We start from the raw sequence: 21,265 nt of genomic DNA on the forward strand, positions 1-21,265 counted from the left end.
AAAGGGAAGTAAGGTTGGTCAATGAAATGTGCCTTTTTTGCCCCTATTGAAACCTGTGTCGTGGAAACCTCTTTATTATTTCACAACCAAACAGGCACATACATTTTGTTTAGCAAATAGCCTACTGCTTAAGTCTGTCTAAAATTAGCAAGTACTGTTTTATTCAACATTATAGGCTACAAAGGGAATTTAATATGATAATGATTTATATGCAATCCTTGTAAATGTAATCCTTGAGTTCATCTGTCTGAATTGTTTGATTGTAAATAGTGGTTTAGCATTTTGCACTGTGTTCGAAAAACAAGGTTAGTACTCTAAAAATGGTTAGTAGCAGCGATACCACAGAATAACTATTTTTGTTTCCCCAAAGAACATTTCAGTGAACAGTTTCTAAAATAAACATTTTTCTTAGTGTGAAGAACACTTAAAAAAAATCTGCAGAACCCTTTCCCTCTATAAATAGCCCTATTTATTTGTATATAGGCTATTAATATATTAAAGGGGTGGTATGCCCCTTTTTATGTAAGATGTAAGATAAGTCTCTGAGGTCCCCAGAGTGTGTTTGGGAAGTTTTAGCTCAAAATACCCCACAGATAATTTTTATAGCATGTTAAAATTGTCCCTTTTTGAGGGTGATCAAAAGCATGTCATTTTGTGTGTCCCTTTAAATGCAAATGAGCTGCTGCTCCCGGCCACCTTACAAGTAGAGGGCAGACATTTCTTACCAGCTTGTAGACACGCAGTCACGCACTCAAATGTCAGAAACTGTTCTGTCTTTTATGTTTAAACCAGAGTCGGACAATGATGGAGAGACTCAACAAGGAGAGTAGAATGCAACAGGATGTTTCTGAATGGTTAGTTGATGAATTTATGTAGCTGATGTGGAGTTAACTATCTTCAAGTCATTGATTAGCATTTTCTTTCATGATAATCTATAAATCGCTCGTGTGGGAACTGTTGTAAGATGCATACAGAGTGACATGCTATTGCATTTGTGTTATGTACTGTGTAATAAATGTGAAAAGACGGATGCGATGTGAGACTCCCAAATGTGCTCTACTACACTCTTCCTCTTCTCAACATGAACTTACCCTCTTTGTTGCATGTTCCTGGGGGCTGGGTTTATGTCTAATGTAGGGTTTGTGATATCACTAATGTATTCCTTAAAAAGTGATTTCTGTAAAAGAAAATATCTCCCTTTGCTTTGAACTTTGAGTGTCATAACACTTTAAGTGTTTATGCTCAAACAGCAACATTACACACTAACTAAAGTTAGAAATATGATATCATAATCACCCACCCCTTTAAACAATGTAGAGACTTCAATATATAAACTATGATTAACCATGGAAATTATTTTTAAGTTCTTTATATTGTATGTTTGTGTAATGGAAAAGTTCCAAGGATGTTGCATTTCTTCATGGAACCATATGCCAATAAATAACCTTTATTTTTAGGTAGAATGTGTTGTATCAGATATCATGAGAACACATTTTGAAAGGTGCTGGCTTTTAGATGAGGAGTTATTAGAGTTACAGATAACCAGCTTCACACGGAATGCATCATAGCCTTTTATGTCTGAGGTTGCAATGACACATTTCACATGTTTTACACTACGATTGTTGGAGATACTTAATTCTTGAGTACTTTGAGGCTGTATAATGTATAGATGTCATATGAGGGATTTTCAAATACACATTATTTTATTCTGTGGTTCAACATAAAACAAAAACAAAAAACCCTGGTTTGATCAATTGGAACAGATGCAAGCTTTATTCAACAAAATTATTGATTTGAATGCACTGACACGATTGGATGAGAACTGCTGGACAATCACATCATTGTTTTCTGCAGAACTGATTTATAGATGTAATGAACTCATTTAAGAAATGTATGATCTTTACAATGGAACTGAATCATCACTGAACTGACTTCAGCTGAACAATGACACTTTTTTCTTTTAGAGCTGCTTTACAGCAGAAATGAACTCTCTATGCATCATTGAATATTTTTTTCTGTTATCACTGTAAAGCTGCTTTGAAACAACCTGTATTGTATTAAGGGGAATATAAATAGCCTAAAGGTGACTTGACATGCAAGCACTTTGAGAAAAGTTCTAAAAAGTTTTTTTTAAAAGCATCTTATCTATTCAGTTTTTTTTGCATGACACAATCAGTGCAAGTTAATATTTCAGTCAACTTTATTTAAAATTTAGTGGTATTTATCAAAGCAAAATCCTTGATCACAATGTGAAGAGTATCTTGTAAAGAATGTCCAGTGCATGACTGCATAAGCTGTCTAGTAGTGTTTACCAAACACGGCGTTATGGGTGGGCCTGACGGGCCTAGGCCCAACCAAAACTTTTCTTAAAAAAACCCTCCCCCACCTTTTAATATATAAGAATTGTAAAAAATCGGCAAATAAGCTCATAATTTGTGGTAAAATAGTCTAAATGTCTAGTATAAAAAAAATCATAGCTTAAGACTGTTATAAACAAAGCATTTATTTAATCAAGCTCTAAATACGGCTCGTTGTGGATCCTATGAGGCGTGGTCACGTCCCCTAGCACCAGTCGAGTTTTCAAAACTATTTTAGAAAGCTGGTTATGTCTATTTTGATGTTTCTGTGCAAGTTCAGCAGACAATGAGGTTCGGGATCGGATGTAGCTTGTTGGAAAAAATGTTTGGGGGGGGTTTTAATGCAGTAAACTTTGTTGATATTGTGATGTTTAATCCGATTTGCTTTAAAGGGCTGTTAATCTTCGTGGATGACCGTGAATTGGTGGGAGCCTATTGTATTAATTATTATCTCACTCGTAGTAGCCTATCGGCTACATTTTAATGCATCTTCTCAGTATAATAAGCCAAGCGCAGTCTGTTGTTAATGAAATCGAAAGAAATGAATGTTGTATGAAATCGTCAAACAGGTCTATTGCCACTTATGACCGGATTTAGGCCTAAATGGGCGTGATTGATCTTTATTAGCTCTTTTGGAGCATGTTTTACATGACAGATTACGTTGTCCATGAACAAGTTCTGTGCCCGAGTATTGATTGAAACTGTCGGGCAGTGTTGTTGATCTGTATTGTTGAAAACTTAAAACAATTAAACAGAATTGTGAAATATTCGGCCTCGTGTTATACGAGCAGAACTAAACTATGTTTTGGGGAAATATTTGATTTCTGACCACTTTTACAGTCTATAGGCCTTAGGTCTATAGAGAGATGCGCTAATTAAAGCACAGCCAGGATATGGTGCGTAATGGAGATTACAAAGCGCTCTTCTTTGGTCAGAACCAAGGAGAGCGATCGTGGATAGGTCCGTTCTATGCACCGAAACTTTTTACAATGCAAAGAGCATCAAGTTATGTAAGCACAGATAATATAACAGTATTAGTCAGTCATTTTTATTAGGTTAAACAGTGATTTGATAAAGTTTTTAATTTAAGGCCCACCCACAATTGGTCTGGCCCATCCAAAACTGGAATCCTGGCGCCGTGCCTGGTGTTTACAATTCGTCATGCCCATACACATTGTACTCCGTGAGTGACAAGGTCCCATCAGCATTGTGATCATTCTTTTGGAACACATCTGCCACAACATCATCAAAATAGGATTCATCTTTCTGTGAATTTAACTTCTGTGCTTCCATTTTCAAGTATTCTTTAATCTGTAAATCCAAAATAACAATATATGTAAATAATAATAAATAAATAAAAATCAGCAAGGCAAAAAGTAAATTCCTCAAACAACAGTATGACATATTTACCTCTTCTTTTGTCAGGGGCCTTGTCATCGTCAGCATCAATTTCTTTGAAGGCTTCTATGCTGCGTGGTCCTCTGGTTATGAACAAAAGCTCCACATCAAAGATCACTGTTGCATTTGGTGGTACAGGACCTATTTCACCACAGAAAGGTGATTGTTAATGGTTGTAATGTATTTGATCATTTTAATCATTTAATTAGGGGCCTGTAGAAGATAACACAAAAAGTGTTATATTTTATATAAGTTCACCTTACTAAAGTATGTATGTTCATGAGTAGCATAGGCTTATGTTTCTTTCACCGCCACTGTCCAGCACCATCCTGAGCTCATTTTTTGTTAATTGTATTGTTTTATGTTGTACTGAATGTATACTTTCTTATTTTATTTAAAAAAAAAATAGGCTATACTAATAGCACACTTGAATAAACTTCTTTTCCGTAAGGGCGCACACACACACACAGAGAGAGAGAAGAGAGAGAGAGAGAGAGAGAGAGAGAGAGAGAGAGAGAGAGAGAGAGAGAGAGAGAGAGAGAGAGAGAGAGAGCGAGAGAGAGAGAGAGAGAGAGAGAGAGAGAGAGAGAGAAACAGCGCCACACGTGTAAGCAGGGGCTGTATTGATTCTCTACGTATATGAAGTAATAGACCTAACGTACCTTTTCCTTTCTCGCCATATGCCAGAGGAGGAGGAATTGTAACTTTTCTCTTCTCACCGGGACACATGTCTTGCAGCCCTAAATCCAGCCCCTTAATAACATCTCCAACGCCTAACACAAACCAGTGTGGGTGACCCGTCTTTGTCGAACGACTTGAAAATGAAAACAAACACTGGTTTAGGTTTGAAATAAAACGACTTTTTTATTTAGCACGTTAAGTACTAAATACACTGTTTATTACTCTACCTTGAAGCAGATAAATATAACCTGCAATTGGCTACATATTTAATGCAATAACTTTATGTGTAAAAAACGCATTTACCTGCAATAGAACTGAGATCCGTCTTTAACTAGATATCCATCATAATGCGCATTCAGCATGTCTCCTCTCTTGGATTTCTGGCTGCAGTTTTCAGGCAGAAACGTAACCTCAATTTTAACATTGTGTTTTAAATCATTTGCACGAGTTAATACGATGAAGAGATTGAGCGTTTGCAGAGTCAAAATCAAACAAAAGTAAAACGTAGACGGCTGGGACATCTTGCACATCTGTCGTCGTGGCGTCGGAGGGTCGGAGGCCGGGCCCGGAACGCTCGCTGACGCGGCAGTGCCGCCCAGTTCTCAGATTTCTCACTTGACGTTTGAGGTGTTCAATGTTTTTTTTTTCTGCGATAGATTTAGAAAAGAATCAGATGTCTTTGTGGGGACATTTGGTCCTCACAATGTAGTGATATATTCTACATGTGTATCACAGCGAGAAGAAAATTCAGAGAAGCAATTCTAGAATTAGGAAAAAAAAAAAATTAAGATGCTGTTTTAGACAGAGCATGTCGTAAAGCAGGTCACTGCAGGACACGTTTTTGTGCGTGTTCCTATTTGCTACTGGACATTACTTTATCGGTTTATTTTAACCCTTTAAAGTGTGTTTTTAACTAGTGCAAGCAACAGAAAGGATGATGTGTTACTGATTCAAACCCTATTAAATATCAGCTGAAATTAGATAAAACTGAAAATGAATCTGATTTCTATGAAAACAAATGTAGTTTTGTAACCATACTATTGAATACATGAAGCTGTTATTCAATGACTGTAAACGTTTCATACAAAGCATTCGCTTATGAAATACAGACAGACAATTTATGGTGCTGAAAACATGCTTTATTAAATCAGTAATTCATAAAACTCAAGGAGGCTGAATATATGTGTAATACTACATAAATTAGTTCTAATAAATCAATGTGCAGGGTATTACAGTAATGTATTTTTCTTTTCTTCGCACAACACATGAAATCTCTGTGGTACATAGCTTGATGGATACCCTGGCTGCTGACAAAGTGAGATTCTAATGCTAACACACACACACAAACACACAAAATATAACCTAGCAATCCTCCAAGAGTTGGCACAGCTTCTGCAAAGAAGCACTTGAACTGATTTTACAACTATTGGCCAGGTGATGTTACTTTAATAAAATCAAAATTCAAACAGTCCTTTGCCAGAAACCTTGCACAAACATTATAATTGACTCATTGTGCAGGCCGCTCGCACATTGAGCTTGTCATTAAAATGGCGGTATGACTTCGTCAGTCTGAACACAAGGCCTAGTTGTCCTGCTTACATGAGGGTAATGCAAACAGCACTCAAGGCCTTATGTTCAAGTCATAAATTCTTATGTACTGCATTACTGCACGCACAAATGTACAGTGTATAACTTTGTCTCTTTGATTTTAGAAACTTCAACAGGGAGCCTCTCTACCTGTTGAGGCAATCTTAAGACTTCAACTTATTGTTGAGGCACATAGTTTTGTTTCGTTTCAAGTTTTACAGGGTATTCGTTCCATGTGAAACTTTCTCCTGTTAAACATTTAGTTCCATTTGTTAATATTGTCATAAATAACAATGCATACATTTTCCATAACCGGTAAATTCGGCTATATACATTATGTACATGTCACAAAATGGTGCAGAACTTCTGGTCATTATTATCCAATATGGCACATTGTATAACAGCTTTAGACTTTAGTCTAGTTTGGCATAAATTAACGTCAAGTTTGGTATAAAAATAGTTCATATTTACAAGAACAGAAATCCAGGTCTTTATCAAGAACAGAGTATTTTTTTTCTCATTCTATAAATAAAAAGGTTTTGAATGAGGGAAATGGGGTGAGGATTGGTTTACTATTATATAATAATTATTATAATTTTACGTTTTATTTTTACATGGATCGAATGTTGACATTGACAGTAGTGGTATCAGATCCAAACTCGTTAACAAGTTTTAAGGTGTAAGCACCAGCATCAGTCTCTTTCACTCCACTTATAACAAGAGTGGTGACATCCTGAGAAGTCTCAATCTGCAATCGTCCACTCTCCTTCTTGCTGGACAGTGTCTTCCCTGAATGTGACCATTCAATGCAAGGGCTTGGGTCTCCAATGAAAGCACAGGCTACAGTCAGGACCTTCCCTGACTCGATACTGATATCTTGAGGGGCAGCCTCAATCTTTGGTGGTATACCTGTTTAAAAACAAATTTGTTATTATTATGGTGATATAGCTCTGCTGATATCTGTTTTGTTGCACTGTAAATGTTTTTTTTGTTTTGTTTTTGTTTTTGCAAAGATGCATATATTTTCCATCTCACCTTTGCGGGAATGAGAAATGGCTTTGATGGATGACCCCTCAACATGCGAGTGACTGGACATTGCCACCATACTGCTGGAGCTCAAAGCCATCATTCTTTCAGAAGTCATAGAGGTCATGCTAGACGCTGACATGCTCTCAAATTTAACCTCAGCCATGCTGGAACTGCTGAAGGATTTCTCTTGCATTTTTGAAACCACATGCTTGGCAGCATAACTGCCCTGCATGCTCGTAGCATCAGATGTTTTCTCCATAATTATCATTTTGGCAGGTTCCTCAACCAGAGCTGTGAGAGTGCAGTAAATAATTACCATGTCACTGAAGCAACTGATTTCATAAAAAGGTACAACAGTCAATTCAAATGGCATTACTAGTCTCTGTTTTTTTGTTTAAACCATTTGAGGATATTCAATGTAAATGATACTGGAATATTTGTGATGGCATTGGTATTTCTACAATAAAAAATATTTTAGTTGCACCACTTGTACATTGTACCTTTAAGAATATTCATTTGGTAATGCTAATCAAAAAACACAGATTTTGGATTATTTTGACTATATTTTAAATACGGTGTTATTTTGTTGAACATACTGTATACATAAAATGATTAAACTATGTGAAGGCATGGCTAATGGATTGTTAATAATATGGTTTGGTTATTTAAAGAATATACATGCAGTTACATGCAATGCTTTATCATAATATGTGGTAATTAATTCAGTAGGTGTCCAAGGATGCAAATCAAGCTAACAAAGTAAAAAAAAAGATTAAAATAACAAAGTTCAATTTGTAGAAGGGAATGGTGAGATTTTGTTAATGGTTATTTTGTTAGCTTTATAAGTGAGAACTGATTATTAGTGTGAGAGTCAGAGTTTTAATCAAGAGACACCACGAACATACAGTACAGTAGGGTATGTGTTTGGTTTGACCATGCATTTTATTTACTGTAATGGACAGGATGCTCATACTTGGTTACTGTAAGAGTGCTAATTTATTCTTAGGAATGGATTAAACACTTACTGAGGACATTCAGTGATGATGTTGCAGAGCACTGTCCAAATGTATTCTTAGCTTTTACTGTGTATTTTCCACTGTCTTCAATGGTGGCGTTGTGAATCTCAAGTGTGTACACATTCTTAGAGCAACTGAATTTCATGTTTGGGGTACTAGATATCTGAAAGGAAATGTAAACAAAGTTAACAGACTGCTATGAGTGAAACACAAATAAGATGTTTTTGTTTCTTCCCCAAAAATATAATGACAAACAACTCACGACTGCATTATCCTTTAGCCACTCGATTTCAGGAGAAGGTTCACCGATGATTTCGCATGTGAATGTGACATTTTGTCCCTCGTTAACATTCTGTGAGCGTGGTTGCACAAGGAAACTTGGTGCATCTGAACACATTGCACTGATGGTCATATCAAACTGGCATTTGACCACACCATGTTCAGTTTTGGCCTCACATGTGAGAACTCCCTGGTCATGGTAGCTGATGGTTTTAATGGTCAGGGTGTGATCATTGCCTGACACACCATATCTGTAGTTCTCTGAATTTAACAGCTCAACTCCATTCAGGATCCATTTCAAATCAGAGGCGTCAGGGATGTTTGCTCGTAGTGTGACAGTCTGACCTTGATTTATTGTTAATTGGGTTTTTGATGCTTTAATTTCTGTGAAGGACTGCACTTCCTCATAGGCAGTCTCCTTTTTCGCTATTTGTTCTGGAAACTCTACTTTTCTTTCCACGGCAACTGCTGTTGTTCGTGCTGGAGCAGAAGGAGTAGATATTTGTTTTTATTAAAGTACAACTGTACATACAAAATTACACACAATTATTCTTACTAAAAATGATATTGTATATGTATTTTGAAACCTGAAATGTGCGAAATAATACCTTGAACTGTAACAGTGCAGTTTGTAGTAACAGATCCAGCACTGTTTTTGGCTGTACATGTGTATAATCCACTATCAGAGACATCAGCTTCATAGATTTCAAGATGTGCTGAACCATGTTCTTCAAATATTTCATATTTTCCACCTTGAGAGAGGTTCTGGGAGAAATTTTTTCAAATTAATTAGTAAATCAATGCATTCAACTAAATATATTTTTATAAAGTAAAAATATATTTCTTACCTTTCCATCCTTCATCCAGAAGATTGTTGGTTTGGGCTCACCAGACAGTTTCACTGTCAGCTTTATAATAGTATCTGCAGAGGGTGAGATGTCTTTTAGTTCTGCGGAGAAGGTTGGCTTGGATGTTTTTTCTTTTGGAGTAGGTGATTTTACCATGGGTGGGGACTTAACTCTTGGTGGAGATTTGATTGGTTCAGGTGATTTCATTCTCTGTGGAGACCTAATTCCAAATGGTGACTTTATACGAGGAGACTCTGGAGACTTTACTCTTGGAGGTGAAGCAACAACTTTCTGTACAGGTGTTGGTTTACGAATAGTTAGACTGAACTGTGCCTCCTGTTTACCATCAGAGTTCTCTGCCACTACAGTGTAATTACCTCCATCTGACATTTCTACTTGGGTTATCTCAAAAGTAGATTTATATTCAGTTGAGGTAACATGGTGACGACGAGATGACACAATGACTTGTCCCTCTCGCATCCATGTTACAGTGGGTGCAGGTTCACCATCAACATCACATGTGAATTTGACCGATTCTCCCTCTGATACTGTGAGTGACTGTGGTTTAGACAGAATTGTAGCTGGAGTCGGTTTCTTTTTCTCAACCACTTCTTCCACTACTGTTGTCACTTCTGTAGCTTCAACTTTGGTCTCTGACAATTTCTCAACCACAACTTCCTCAACTGCAGTCACTTCCATAGCTTCAAGTTTGATCTCAGATGTCTTAATTGTCTCTTCTATCCTCTCTGTTTTAGTTTCAGATATTTCCACTTGTGTTTCTGATGCAGTTGCTGCTGTTATGGATGAAACATGATACACATCTGTTTTAGTCATCTCAGGGACGAAGGGGGTCGGTGGCTCCTCATCTATGCGTTGTGAGGCATATGCAGAAAATCCACCCCCAGCAACATCAAGAGTGGCATAGTCAGAAGCTTCTCCCTTTGCATTTGTACAGACGACACGGTAGGTGCCACTGTCCTCTTCTTGGCAATCAATGATTTGAAGAGACAAAACACCACTCATGTTAAACATACGATATTTTCTGCTTTCTTCAATCTGCTGCCCATTGTGGTACCATTTAATCTGTGCTTCTGGCTTAGATTGGACATTCAGTGTGAATTTGGTGTTTTGACCAATTGGCACACGGTGAGAGCGCATTCTTACAGTCACCCTGGGAGTATGGTCAAGAGTAAAAGGCTGCTGGGTCACAATTTCAAACTTCCTCTCAGTTTTCAAGGCTTTCTTTCTTGACTCATACCGTGACATATAATCAATTTTTGTTGACAAGTCTGGTGTAGTGATTTTTTTCTCAGTAGAATCAAGGCTTGGTGAACGTGGGCGTGTCTTTTCAGGTGAAGCCGTTTTAATCACTTTTTCTGCCACAGTTGCAGAGGGTTTCTTGGAATGACTTACTGTAGCATAGCCAGATGAGAATGCTGTTGTAGGTATACCAGTTATGACTGCTGCCTCAGTTACTGCTGACACAGAAACTCTTGTTTTTTCCTTTCTTTTGACCTTTGTTTTCTCCTCAAACTCAATGCGTTGCAGTTGGCTCTTGTAGGAAGTTAATTTTGTTGTGGTAGTTACTGACCTAAGCAGTTCATGGTCTTCTTTTTCCTCATATAGCCTTTGCTTTTGCCTTGGAGGTCTGTATGTTGCCCTTTCGTGACGCTGACGCAAGTCAATATAGCTTGGACCAGCCTCATATTTAGATGGAATACGATATGAGTCATATGTTGGAACTTCCTCCCCTTCCTCCTCATCATATGTAGCTCTCTTAGGTGATGGGTGACGCAGTGCAGAAAGTTCAAAGCGTACAGGGCTCAGACTTGGTGGAGAAGCAGAATAGCCTAACTCAAGTTCATCCTCAAGTTTAAGTCTTTCTTCCTCTGTTCTCTTCATTGAGAGGTATTCTTTAACTGGCAGAAGCAGTTCCTCATCAGAAAGATCACCAAGAGAGCGTCTCCTGATTCTGTAGTAAGCCTCCATTTCTGGAGAAGGTGTGCGATGTCTTGCTGGTCTTACAGTCTCAAGGTCATCTTGTGAAACAGGAATATGCCATTTTGGCTTGTATTGGTCTTTAATTCTTGGCAGGGGTACTTCATAGAACTGGTCCCACCTTGACAGCCGGATGCGCTTAAGTCTTTTCTGTGGGAACTTTTCCATTGGCTCCGGGAACTCATATTGATCTCTGAGTTTCTTGTACCACTTCATATCAGAGAATGGCACAAAGTGTTTGATTTCCATGTCCTCCTCAAGGGCAGTAGGAGCAACAACGCGAGGCGGAGGAATAACATACGGCATTCTCAATCTCTTTTCTTCTGCTCTCTTCTTTTTCTCTTCTTTCTCTTTGGCTTCATCAGCTTCGCTCTTGACTTTCTTGGTAGTGATTGCTGGCTTGTACATGGTTGCAGCTTCTCTTAGTGCTTGCTGTGCGACTGGAGTAAGTGGGGTAACGTCTGCACCTGCTAGTATCTGAGTTAGTCTTACTTTCTTGTCCATCTCTTGCTGATCAAGATCGTGTTTTTTCTTCTTTCCTTCATCACTCTCCTCTTTCTTTATGTGTGTCACACGTTCAACCTTGAGTGTGGCTTGACAACTTGCAGACCCTGCCGAGTTAGTTGCAATGACTCTGTATATGCCAGAATCCTCTGGAAGAGTATCTCTTACATGTAAGACATAGTAATCTAAGCCTTCATGCACAATTTCAATTTGTGGACCAAATGCCAAAGGCATGCCATCTTTCTCCCATTTTAATGAAGGATGTCCTGACACACGCATTTCAAAACGTACACTCTGGCCTTCTCTACATTCCAAATTAGCAAGAAGACGTTTGAACATAGGTCTCAAGGTGTTATCAGCAGGAGCAGGACGAGGGACCACTTTGAGACGAGCCTTGCAACTGTCATCACCAAATCGGTTCCGTGCCACAACAGTGTATTCCGCATCATCATCTGGGTCAAGTTTGTGAATCACTAACTGATACAGGCCCTTGTCACTAATAAAAGTGTATTTCTTGTCATCATCTCCTGGCATAATCTTTTGACCTGTTTTCAACCACATTACACGAGGTTCAGGATGCACTGTGATGGTGACACCAAAGCGCACATCCTCTCCAATGTAAGCAGTGCGGTTGCACAATGGCAAAGTAAATTCAGGAGGTCTTTGGAGTAGTCTTGATGTGTCAACTCTGCGTTTTACTTTCTTTACCACACGTGTAGTGAAGAACTCACGATAGGATCTTACCCCTTTGACAAAGAGCTCAGCATAGGCACTGTCTTCACCATACTCATTGACAACTTTACATCTGTATGTTCCATCATCTGTTCTGTTGATTCCCTTGATATTTATGGAAGCAAGCCCATCTTCGTAGGTAATTTCGTATCTAGCACCTTCTTCTAGTTGTCTTACTCCACAGTACCATGTTACTTCGGTAGTGCTGTCGTAATTGTCAATGTTGCAAATAAACTTGATATCATCACCTTCATCGGCAACACTGTGTTTAATTTGTCCTGCAACTGGTCCATGTTCAAATGGTGCAATCTTCACTTTAGAGAGTGTTACTCCTCGCTGACTTCTGATAGCACCACCAATGGCAACACGAGCAGAAGAGACAACAGTGTTCCATTCTTTCTTCACCATGGCTTGGTAATATCTCGTATGGCGTGTAATCTTGATGGACCTAGTGCTTAGCTGCTCTGAGTTCAGCGTCAGCCAAGGATGATTCAAAGCCTCAGTAGCAGTCATACGATGTTTGCGCTCTTTGGTTAGTAGGCGGTCCACAAAGTCTAATGCCTCAACGCTAACATGCTTGAAGGCTTCATCATCAAAACTGTACTCAGCATTGTAAATGCTCTCAATCATTTGCTGATTCGTTTCAGCGGCGAATGGATTAAGTCCACTAAGAAGAACATAAACAAGGACCCCGACAGACCACATATCTGTCACAGTGCTAACCATCTCATTTTGATGAATTTCCGGTGCCGCAAACTCAGCTGTTGTGTACTGAATCTTAATTTGGTCCCCAGGAGTAAGGTGCCTAGATTGTCCAAGCTCAATGATCTTGACATTAGTTCCCTTTCTTGTGGTGTACACTATATTTTCAGGCCTGATATCAAAGTGACCATAACTCTTGCTGTGAAGGAATTCAAGAGCTTCACACACTTGTCTGATATAGTTAACAATTTCACGCTCGCTGAGCTCAAAGTTGGCTGTACCAAGGCGCTCAAATATATCCACACCAGAGATGAACTCATAAATCATGACTAGCTCTTCAGGGCTGTCAAATGACTCATGCAGCAACAGGAAGTTCTTGTGGCGTGCCACATTCAGTGTTGCAATTTCTTTTTTCACTAGTACCTGATCCGCACCTCTAACTTTGACAAATTTAGCCATGTAAGTTTTCTCAGAGCTAGTCTCGATACACCGGTGAACAATACCAAACTGTCCGCGGCCAAGCTCTTCAGCAATCATGTACTTGTTATGAACATTCTTAGTCTCTGAATGAGGAGCTTTGCTTTTGGAAACTGGCCTGGTGTCATCAACTTCTTCATCATAGTTAAGAACTCTTGATTTGTCTTCCTTTGTCACAACAGGTCCACTTGTCTCAGATGGTACACTCTGACCAAATTTATTTTCAGCTATGATACGGAATTGATAACTTGTCTTTCCAAACAGATTTACAACAGTGTAGTGGGTGTCACGAGACTGGCCAACACGTATCCACCTTTCTGCTGTGGTGGCACACTTCTCTATGATGTAGTTTGTGACTTTACTTCCACCATCACTGGCAGGTGCTACCCAGTGGAGTGTTACAGAATCTCTCGAAACATCACTGGCTTTGATGCCACGTGGTGGATCAGGCACATCTGCAACATCAAGCTCAACTGTTTGCTGGTCAATTCCAAACCTATTTTTGGCACACACAATATAGAAACCAGCATCATTCCTTTCTACTCCATTCAAAAATACAAGAGACGTGAAGGATCGTGTGACAATAACTTGATAGTGTCCATCATTATCAAGAAGGTCTTGTCCTTTCTGCCAAGTGATAACTGGATCTGGTTTTCCACTGAATGGAATCTTGATGTTCACTACTTCACCACGAAGGGCAGGGATAGCTTCCTTTCCTTGCAGATTCTTAGGTAGATGAATCTTAGCAGGGACTGAAAGAACAGAAACATTTTAATCCATCATTTGGAAATAGCATGTATAGCCAAGTAAAGTACAGTATAAAACTTTGGAAGCTTACCTTCAACATCTAGAGAAACAGTAGCAGAAATGGATCCACCCTGGTTTGTTGCTCTGATCTGATATACAGTTGAGTCTTCTGCATCGCAATCAGCAATAACAAGCTGTTGATAGCCTCCCTTGAATTCTTGGATCTTGATTTTGGTACCATCAGCTTGTATTTCCTTTCCACGCTTAAACCATTTTATTACAGGCTTGGGCTGTCCTGTTATCTTGCAGACAAATGTTGCATTGCTTTTGACTTTTACACTCATGTTTCTGAGGTCTTCCTTGAAGGCAGGAGCACGCACATCAACATCAGTCTTTGGAATGGCAGGGTCAGATACTTCACTGTATTCACTTTCTCCACCAATGTTTTCACATTTCACCCGGAATTCATACTCTAAACCTTCTGTCAGGCCCTTGACAGAATAAACAGTTTGGTGGATTTCATCTGTTGTAACTGCAGCCCATTCACCCTTCTTCTTATCTCGCTTTTCAAGACAGTAGCTCTTAATTTTAGAACCTCCATCACTGAGAGGTGGCTTCCAAGACACAACACAGGAGTTTTTGGTAATTCCAGACACAACTGGTTTTAATGGAGCTCCTGGCCTCTCTGCAAAACATACATTTTCATTTGAATAATAACAACAAAACTGTGGTTACTTATTTAATAGATATTAAAGAATATCTATGAATAGATCATATTTCTTTATAACTTACCTAGCTGACTCTTGATGAGGATAGCAGAAGGATTATCCAGTGATTCACTATTACCATAACGATTTTGTGCTGAAACACGGAAATAGTATCCCTCATTTTCAACGAGGTTAGGAATTCTGCATGAAATGCCTGTGATGGATGATGATACAAGTTCCCACTCTGCTCCTTCCTTGTCTTCACGCTTTTCTACAATATAATTAGTTATCATAGATCCTCCATCATCTTTGGGTGCTTTCCAGCTAATAATCACAGAATTCTTCAACAGAGCATCAAGAACAAGAGGACCCTCTGGCATAGCAGGTTTATCTGAAAACACAAAAATATATATGGATATTTTAATAACAAAAATATATATGTTAACTACTCTTATTTTTGTACTCTTAGTACAAAAAAAGACAAATGTTAAAACATATACCTAAGATTTCAACGTGAGTTACAGTATCTGCAGACCCAAAATGGTTGTTGATCCTGATTCTGTATTTTCCTCCATTTACACTGCGCTGTACATTCTTGAGGATCAAATGAGTGTAATGCTCTGTATTTTCAATTATCACATTCTCAGAGGGCTCCAAAGCCTTGGCTCCATACAGCCACATGATTTTAGGTTGAGGTCGGCCAATGTAAACAACATGAATGCGCACTGTGCTTCCACATGTTGCAAAGAATTTGTCTTTCAGTGGCACTGGGAACTGTGGTGCTGCTTCAAGGACGAGAGTTCCACTGGTCTCACAGTCACCTGCTTCATTCACTGCCTTGCATGTGTACAGACCCTCATCTTCCTGTTGATCTGTTGAAATGGTCAATGTATGGTTGCGACCATCAGAGGTTGCTGCATATTTGCGACCTTCTTTGATTTCCTTTCCACCCTTGTACCATTTAATTTCTGGAACAGGTCGTCCAATAATCTGACATTTGAGAGTTGCAGTTTGTCTAAGTTTGGCAGTGACTTCATCCATCTCTTTCCTAAGAGCTGGTTTAGATCCAACTAAGAAAAAAAAGACAGAAGGGACAGCTATAGTGACATTTGTTTTAGTCAAACACCCCAAAAAAATGCATTGGGATAAATATTGGATATCATTATTGTATCGACAATACACACAACAATCCTTCTAATGTTATTTCAAAATGTGCTTACCACCCAGTTTAGTTTTGATGCCAGTTGCTGTTCTGCGTGGTCTGCTGATTCCGGTTTCATTCTCAGCAAATACTCTGAATTCATATTCAGTTGCCTCTTGTAGACCACCCTGAGTGTACTGCTTGTCCTTTGTGCGCTCCTTATTGCATTTCTTCCAAGCACTCTCTCCAGACTTTCGGTATTCAATCCAGTAGCCAAGGACTGGTTTTCCACCATCACATGCTGGAGCCTCCCATTTAATTGTAATGTAGTCTTTGGTTACAGTCACAGTGTCAATTTCTCCTGGCTGGCTTGGTTTATCTAAATAAATAAAGAGTGTAATAAAAAATATTTTCCATAAATCAAGGCAATGATTTTGAATCAATTACTTAATGAACAGATGACATATTCTGAATACATATTATGAAGACAAAATAAGAATGAGGTCATACCAAATGGATCTTTGCAGATTACTGAATCTGATGCAGGTCCTGGTTCACTCTCTCCAATGTCATTCACAGCAATTACACGGAACTGATACTCAGCATCAGTAGAGAGCTGACTAAGAGTATACATTGTTGAGGTAATCTTTGTCTCATGACGAATCCACTTATCAGACAGCACTTCTTTGTACTCAATGAAGTAACCAGTAATGCGAGATCCACCATCATCCTTAGGTTTAGTCCAAGCCAAAGCAGCAGAACTCTTAGTAACATCCATGACTTCTGGTGGAGTGCCTGAAGCCTCTGGGACACCTAAAATAACAGAAAACAAAACAAAAATATGTTTTTATTATGTTTAATAACAAACATGCAATGCCTAGAAATGAGACAAATGACAAGCACTTACAAATGGGAGTCTTTGGTACAACAGTTCCCTCTGATTTCAGGGAGTTGCTGATTCCAAACTGGTTCTCCGCTGTCACCTTAAAGTGGTATTCAACATTTTCTTCTAGTCCTTTAACCACAAGGGATGTGTCAACCACCCGTGAGTCAACAGTATACCAAGCTGCTTTTGTTACTTCACGTCTCTCCACAATGTAGCCAACAATTTCAGAAGCACCATCTTCAGTTGGTGGTTTCCAGCTAACTCTTACAGAATGTGCTTGTATATCATCAAATCCAAGAGGGCCTTCAGGTGCAGATGGGCGGGCAATAACCTTAACCTTGATAGGAAGCATCTTTTTGCCACACTTATTTTCCAAATGGAGATAGTAAACGCCAGCATCAGACCTTTCAGCCTGTTTGATTACAAGCTCGGATACGTCTTCATTAGAAGCAATCATTGCACGGTTGGTCACCTCTGATCCATCCTTGGTCCATTTGCTGGTAGGAGTAGGTTTACCTTTGATGGGCACTGAGAGTTTGATTACTCCTCCAGATCTGACTACAAGGACATCTTTGTATTTTGCTTCAAGGTCATAACTTGGAGGATCTGAAACACAGAACATTTCAAATTATTAAATTATTCCATAAATGTAACACTTTACACATATAAGTAAAAGGAGTTAATGACAGGGTCATGAGATCTTACCAAGCATCTCTGTTATGGTCACAACTCCAGGTACTTCAGCTGGTTCACCTGGACCACCAGCATTGCAAGCCATGACACGGAATTTGAATTCCTCTCCTTGTGGCATTTGTGTCAAAGTATATTCACAGATCAGTGAAGGTGTAGTGTTGCACTTCATCCAGGTTACTGAACCATTTTTTTGCATCTCAATTAGATAGCCTGTAACCTTAGCACCACCCTCCTCATCTGGAGGACTCCAGGCCAAAGACACAGAAGATTTTGTGGTATCTGTGACTCGTGGGTTTTGAGGTGATCCTGGTGGATCTGTAGTGTTATGCAATAGATTAGTTGAATGAACAAAAAATCTACTGTATTTAAAAAAAAAACTAATAAAAAAAACACTAAATTTTTCTCACCAACTGGATCATTTGCTACTGCTGGTTTAGAAAGAAGGCTAGGTTTGCCAACACCACGAGCATTGACGGCTGTCACTCTGTGCTCATATTCCAGGCCTTCAATTAAACCAGTGGATCTGTATCTTGTCATTGTTACTGGATTTTTATTAGCACGGATCCACCTGTCAGCTCTGACCTCCTTGCGTTCAATAATGTAGCCAGACACCTCTAGTCCTCCATCCTCATCTGGTGGCTCCCATGCAACAGTCATGCCATCGCGTGATACATCAAAGACAATGGGTCTTCCAGGTGGCCCAGGAATGGCTGTAACAACAATTAAATATTGCGATCATGTAGGTCCAATATACGTGTTACATAATATATATCTAAGATATGTGCATATGCTATTTTTAAAAAACATGTTTTTCTTACATTTGGAGCTCTTGCACATCACGACTTCTGACTGTAAGTACTCCCCAGTGCCATAACGATTGGTTGCTGCAACCCGGAACACATATTCATCGCCCTCTGTCAATCTGTTAAATTTGAATGTTGGTCTGCTAACTGATTCTGAAACAGGTACCCATCCTGGGCGATGAGCATCACGTTGTTCAACCACATAGTTGCTAATTGGTGCACCACCATCTCTCATAGGTGGATCCCAGCTTATTGTGACTGATGTTGCATCAATTTCATCTAATCTAATGGGTCCTTGAGGCTCATCAGGTTTAGCTAAAGAGAGAAGAGGGTTATTAATAATAGTATTTCCCAATCATTTTAAAATATAAATTTGAATGTAGGGAGTGGGTACTTACAAAGAATGATGACTTTGATGTTTTCAGTAATTACTCCTGTTACGTTTTTCACCTCTAGAGTATACACTCCACTGTCATCAATGGTGGTGTCAAGAATAGTTAATTTAGAGAATTTTCCAGTTGACTTCATCTTCACACGCTCCACAATCTTTATCCTATTGTCATTGAAGAACCAAGAGCAAACTGGTGGTGGTCTTCCTATGATTGGCAAGTCAAGCTCAAGGGGTTTGCCTACCAAAACACTGATCATCTTTTGTGGAATAGCTGATAGATCAACCTTTGGCACAACTGAAAGAGAAGAAAAAAAGAAGAAAAAAAAAAACCAGTGAGACACAACAAACAAATAACACCATTTGTGACTATTATTATAATTATTATACTACATACCTCTTTGTTCTTGAACTGTCACAGCTGTCACAGTTTCTTTTGGCTCACCAGCTCCTCTGCTGTTGACAGCACGTACCCTGAAGAGGTACTGCTCATTCTCATTCAGTGACACGATAGTGAACTCAAAGTCTGTAAGTTTCAAAGTTGCCACCTTCATCCACTTGTCAGTGCCAGCCTTACAAGCCTCAATAATGTAGCCAGTGAGTCTGCTGCCTCCATCATGTAAAGGTTTCTCCCATGCAAGTGAAACACTGGATTTGGTTACATCTACAACTTCAAGCTTGGCTGGTGGCAGTGGAACTTCGCACACCAACACAACATCGCCTGTCTCACAAGCTTCACCAACACCATAGATATTCTCTGGTAAAACTCTGAAATAATACAGCATTCCTTCTGTCAGACCAGCAATTTTGTATGATGTCTTGCTGCATTTTGATGTGACCGTTTTGTAAGCTCTCATTGATGCCTCTCGTCTTTCTATGATATAATTGTTGACAGGTGCTCCACCATCAACCTCAGGAGCATCCCAAGTAATATGAGCAGAATCTTTTGTGAGCTCTTTCATCTTAATTGGACCAGGTGGACCAGGTGTATCTGAGAAAGAATGCACAAGCATGCTGGTTAGACACAATTTCATGGTATGTCGTTATATGCACTATAAATAATTGACACAATTTAATATGAGAAAACATACCATAGATTTTCACAAGGATGCTTGCATCCTTCTTCCCAGCAGAATTGGAAGCTTCAATTGTATATCTACCAGCATCATAGCGGTGCACCTTGTCAATAATGAGAGTTGTGGCAGTATTGGTCACTTCAATAAAGCCACGATTTTGGAGGTCCACACCATGTTTGCTCCAGGTTATAGTTGGGATTGGTCTACCAGTAACAGTAATATGTAGGCGCAGAGAACTTCCTGCTCTCAGACAAATTGTCTTTGTCAGTTCATCAGGCAGCTCAAGGTCAGGAATTTCTAGAATAAATAATAAAACAATTAGAGAATTTATTAGAGAATACACTGACTGAATATTGGACATTACTTCTTTCTTGCATTTGTATATACAGTATATCAAACTTCATTACCATACAAACATTTAGAAGTTGTTTGAACTTACCAATTCTTTCTACAGGCTCAGTCTCTGCACAAGGATCACTGTGGTCACCCATTCCATTTACATTGACTGCTGCAACTCTGAAACAGTACTTTTTGCCAGCAGAAAGGCCTGTAACTATGTGTTCTGTCACCCTAAGATTCTTTTCATGCACTTTTGTCCATTCCTCTGCACCAGCTTCTTGCATCTCAAGAACATAACCAATAACATCAGCACCACCATCTTCAATTGGTCGTGTCCAAGCAAGACTAACACTTTCTTTGTGTGTGTCAGTGACCCGTGGAATTGAGGGTGGACCTGAAGTGCCTAAAATGGGGATTAAACATAAGGTAAAATGTTTTTACTTTAGATATATAAACACTTAAATGTTATAAATTATGCTCTTTCGGAAACATACCGGTTGGTACTCTACATACTGCATACATTGACACTTCACTAGGTTCACTATCTCCAGCTGCATTCATGGCTGTAATGCGGAACTGGTAAATATTGCCTTCATGGAGACCAGTGACTTTGAAAGATGTGTCCTTGAGAATAGAATCTCTGTTAACCTTGATCCATCTAACACTCTTTCTTTCACGGAACTCTATCAAGTAGTTTGTGACTTCACTGCCACCATCGCTCTCAGGCTTCAGCCACTCGATCGTTGCAAAGTCTTTTCCAACTGCAAGGATTTCTGGGGCTCCAGGGGGTGATGGGACAGCTGCAATTGGAAATAAAGGTGCAACGTTTTTATTTTAACATGCAAAATCTCTCATCTAAAGGATTTTAAAATGAATC

The 21,265-nt window shown here is 39.1% G+C and overlaps 2 protein-coding genes across 8 annotated transcripts in view; both read right to left on the reverse strand.

Annotated features, from left to right (window-relative positions):
- Positions 1 to 2,693: 2,693 nt before the first annotated feature.
- On the reverse strand, positions 2,694 to 5,024 carry fkbp7 (FKBP prolyl isomerase 7). Its single transcript, XM_079619419.1, is given in 5 exon segments — positions 2,694 to 3,668; positions 3,768 to 3,782; positions 3,784 to 3,896; positions 4,418 to 4,569; positions 4,740 to 5,024. Coding segments are annotated over 5 exon segments (669 nt in total). The 5' UTR covers positions 4,967 to 5,024; the 3' UTR covers positions 2,694 to 3,506.
- Positions 5,025 to 5,553: 529 nt separating this feature from the next.
- Positions 5,554 to 21,265, reverse strand: part of ttn.1 (titin, tandem duplicate 1) — a 138,150-nt gene continuing 122,438 nt past the window's right edge. For all 7 annotated transcript variants that reach the window (XM_079617489.1, XM_079617488.1, XM_079617487.1 and 4 more), the window contains 20 exons: positions 20,883 to 21,188; positions 20,489 to 20,791; positions 20,065 to 20,346; positions 19,371 to 19,964; positions 18,984 to 19,271; positions 18,601 to 18,900; positions 18,190 to 18,492; positions 17,795 to 18,097; positions 17,111 to 17,695; positions 16,714 to 17,016; positions 16,283 to 16,582; positions 15,563 to 16,132; positions 15,148 to 15,453; positions 14,447 to 15,040; positions 9,196 to 14,360; positions 8,956 to 9,112; positions 8,331 to 8,827; positions 8,078 to 8,231; positions 7,059 to 7,343; positions 5,554 to 6,932 (listed from right to left, as the gene is read on the reverse strand). In XM_079617489.1, coding sequence (XP_079473615.1) covers positions 6,634 to 6,932; positions 7,059 to 7,343; positions 8,078 to 8,231; positions 8,331 to 8,827; positions 8,956 to 9,112; positions 9,196 to 14,360; positions 14,447 to 15,040; positions 15,148 to 15,453; positions 15,563 to 16,132; positions 16,283 to 16,582; positions 16,714 to 17,016; positions 17,111 to 17,695; positions 17,795 to 18,097; positions 18,190 to 18,492; positions 18,601 to 18,900; positions 18,984 to 19,271; positions 19,371 to 19,964; positions 20,065 to 20,346; positions 20,489 to 20,791; positions 20,883 to 21,188 — 11,894 coding nt within the window. In that variant the 3' untranslated portion in view covers positions 5,554 to 6,633. The remainder of the gene's footprint in view (positions 6,933 to 7,058; positions 7,344 to 8,077; positions 8,232 to 8,330; positions 8,828 to 8,955; positions 9,113 to 9,195; positions 14,361 to 14,446; positions 15,041 to 15,147; positions 15,454 to 15,562; positions 16,133 to 16,282; positions 16,583 to 16,713; positions 17,017 to 17,110; positions 17,696 to 17,794; positions 18,098 to 18,189; positions 18,493 to 18,600; positions 18,901 to 18,983; positions 19,272 to 19,370; positions 19,965 to 20,064; positions 20,347 to 20,488; positions 20,792 to 20,882; positions 21,189 to 21,265) is intronic.

The sequence above is a fragment of the Phoxinus phoxinus genome (genome assembly GCF_949152265.1).
Source record: "Phoxinus phoxinus genome assembly, chromosome: 7".
In the NCBI taxonomy this organism is placed as follows: Eukaryota; Metazoa; Chordata; class Actinopteri; order Cypriniformes; family Leuciscidae; genus Phoxinus; species Phoxinus phoxinus.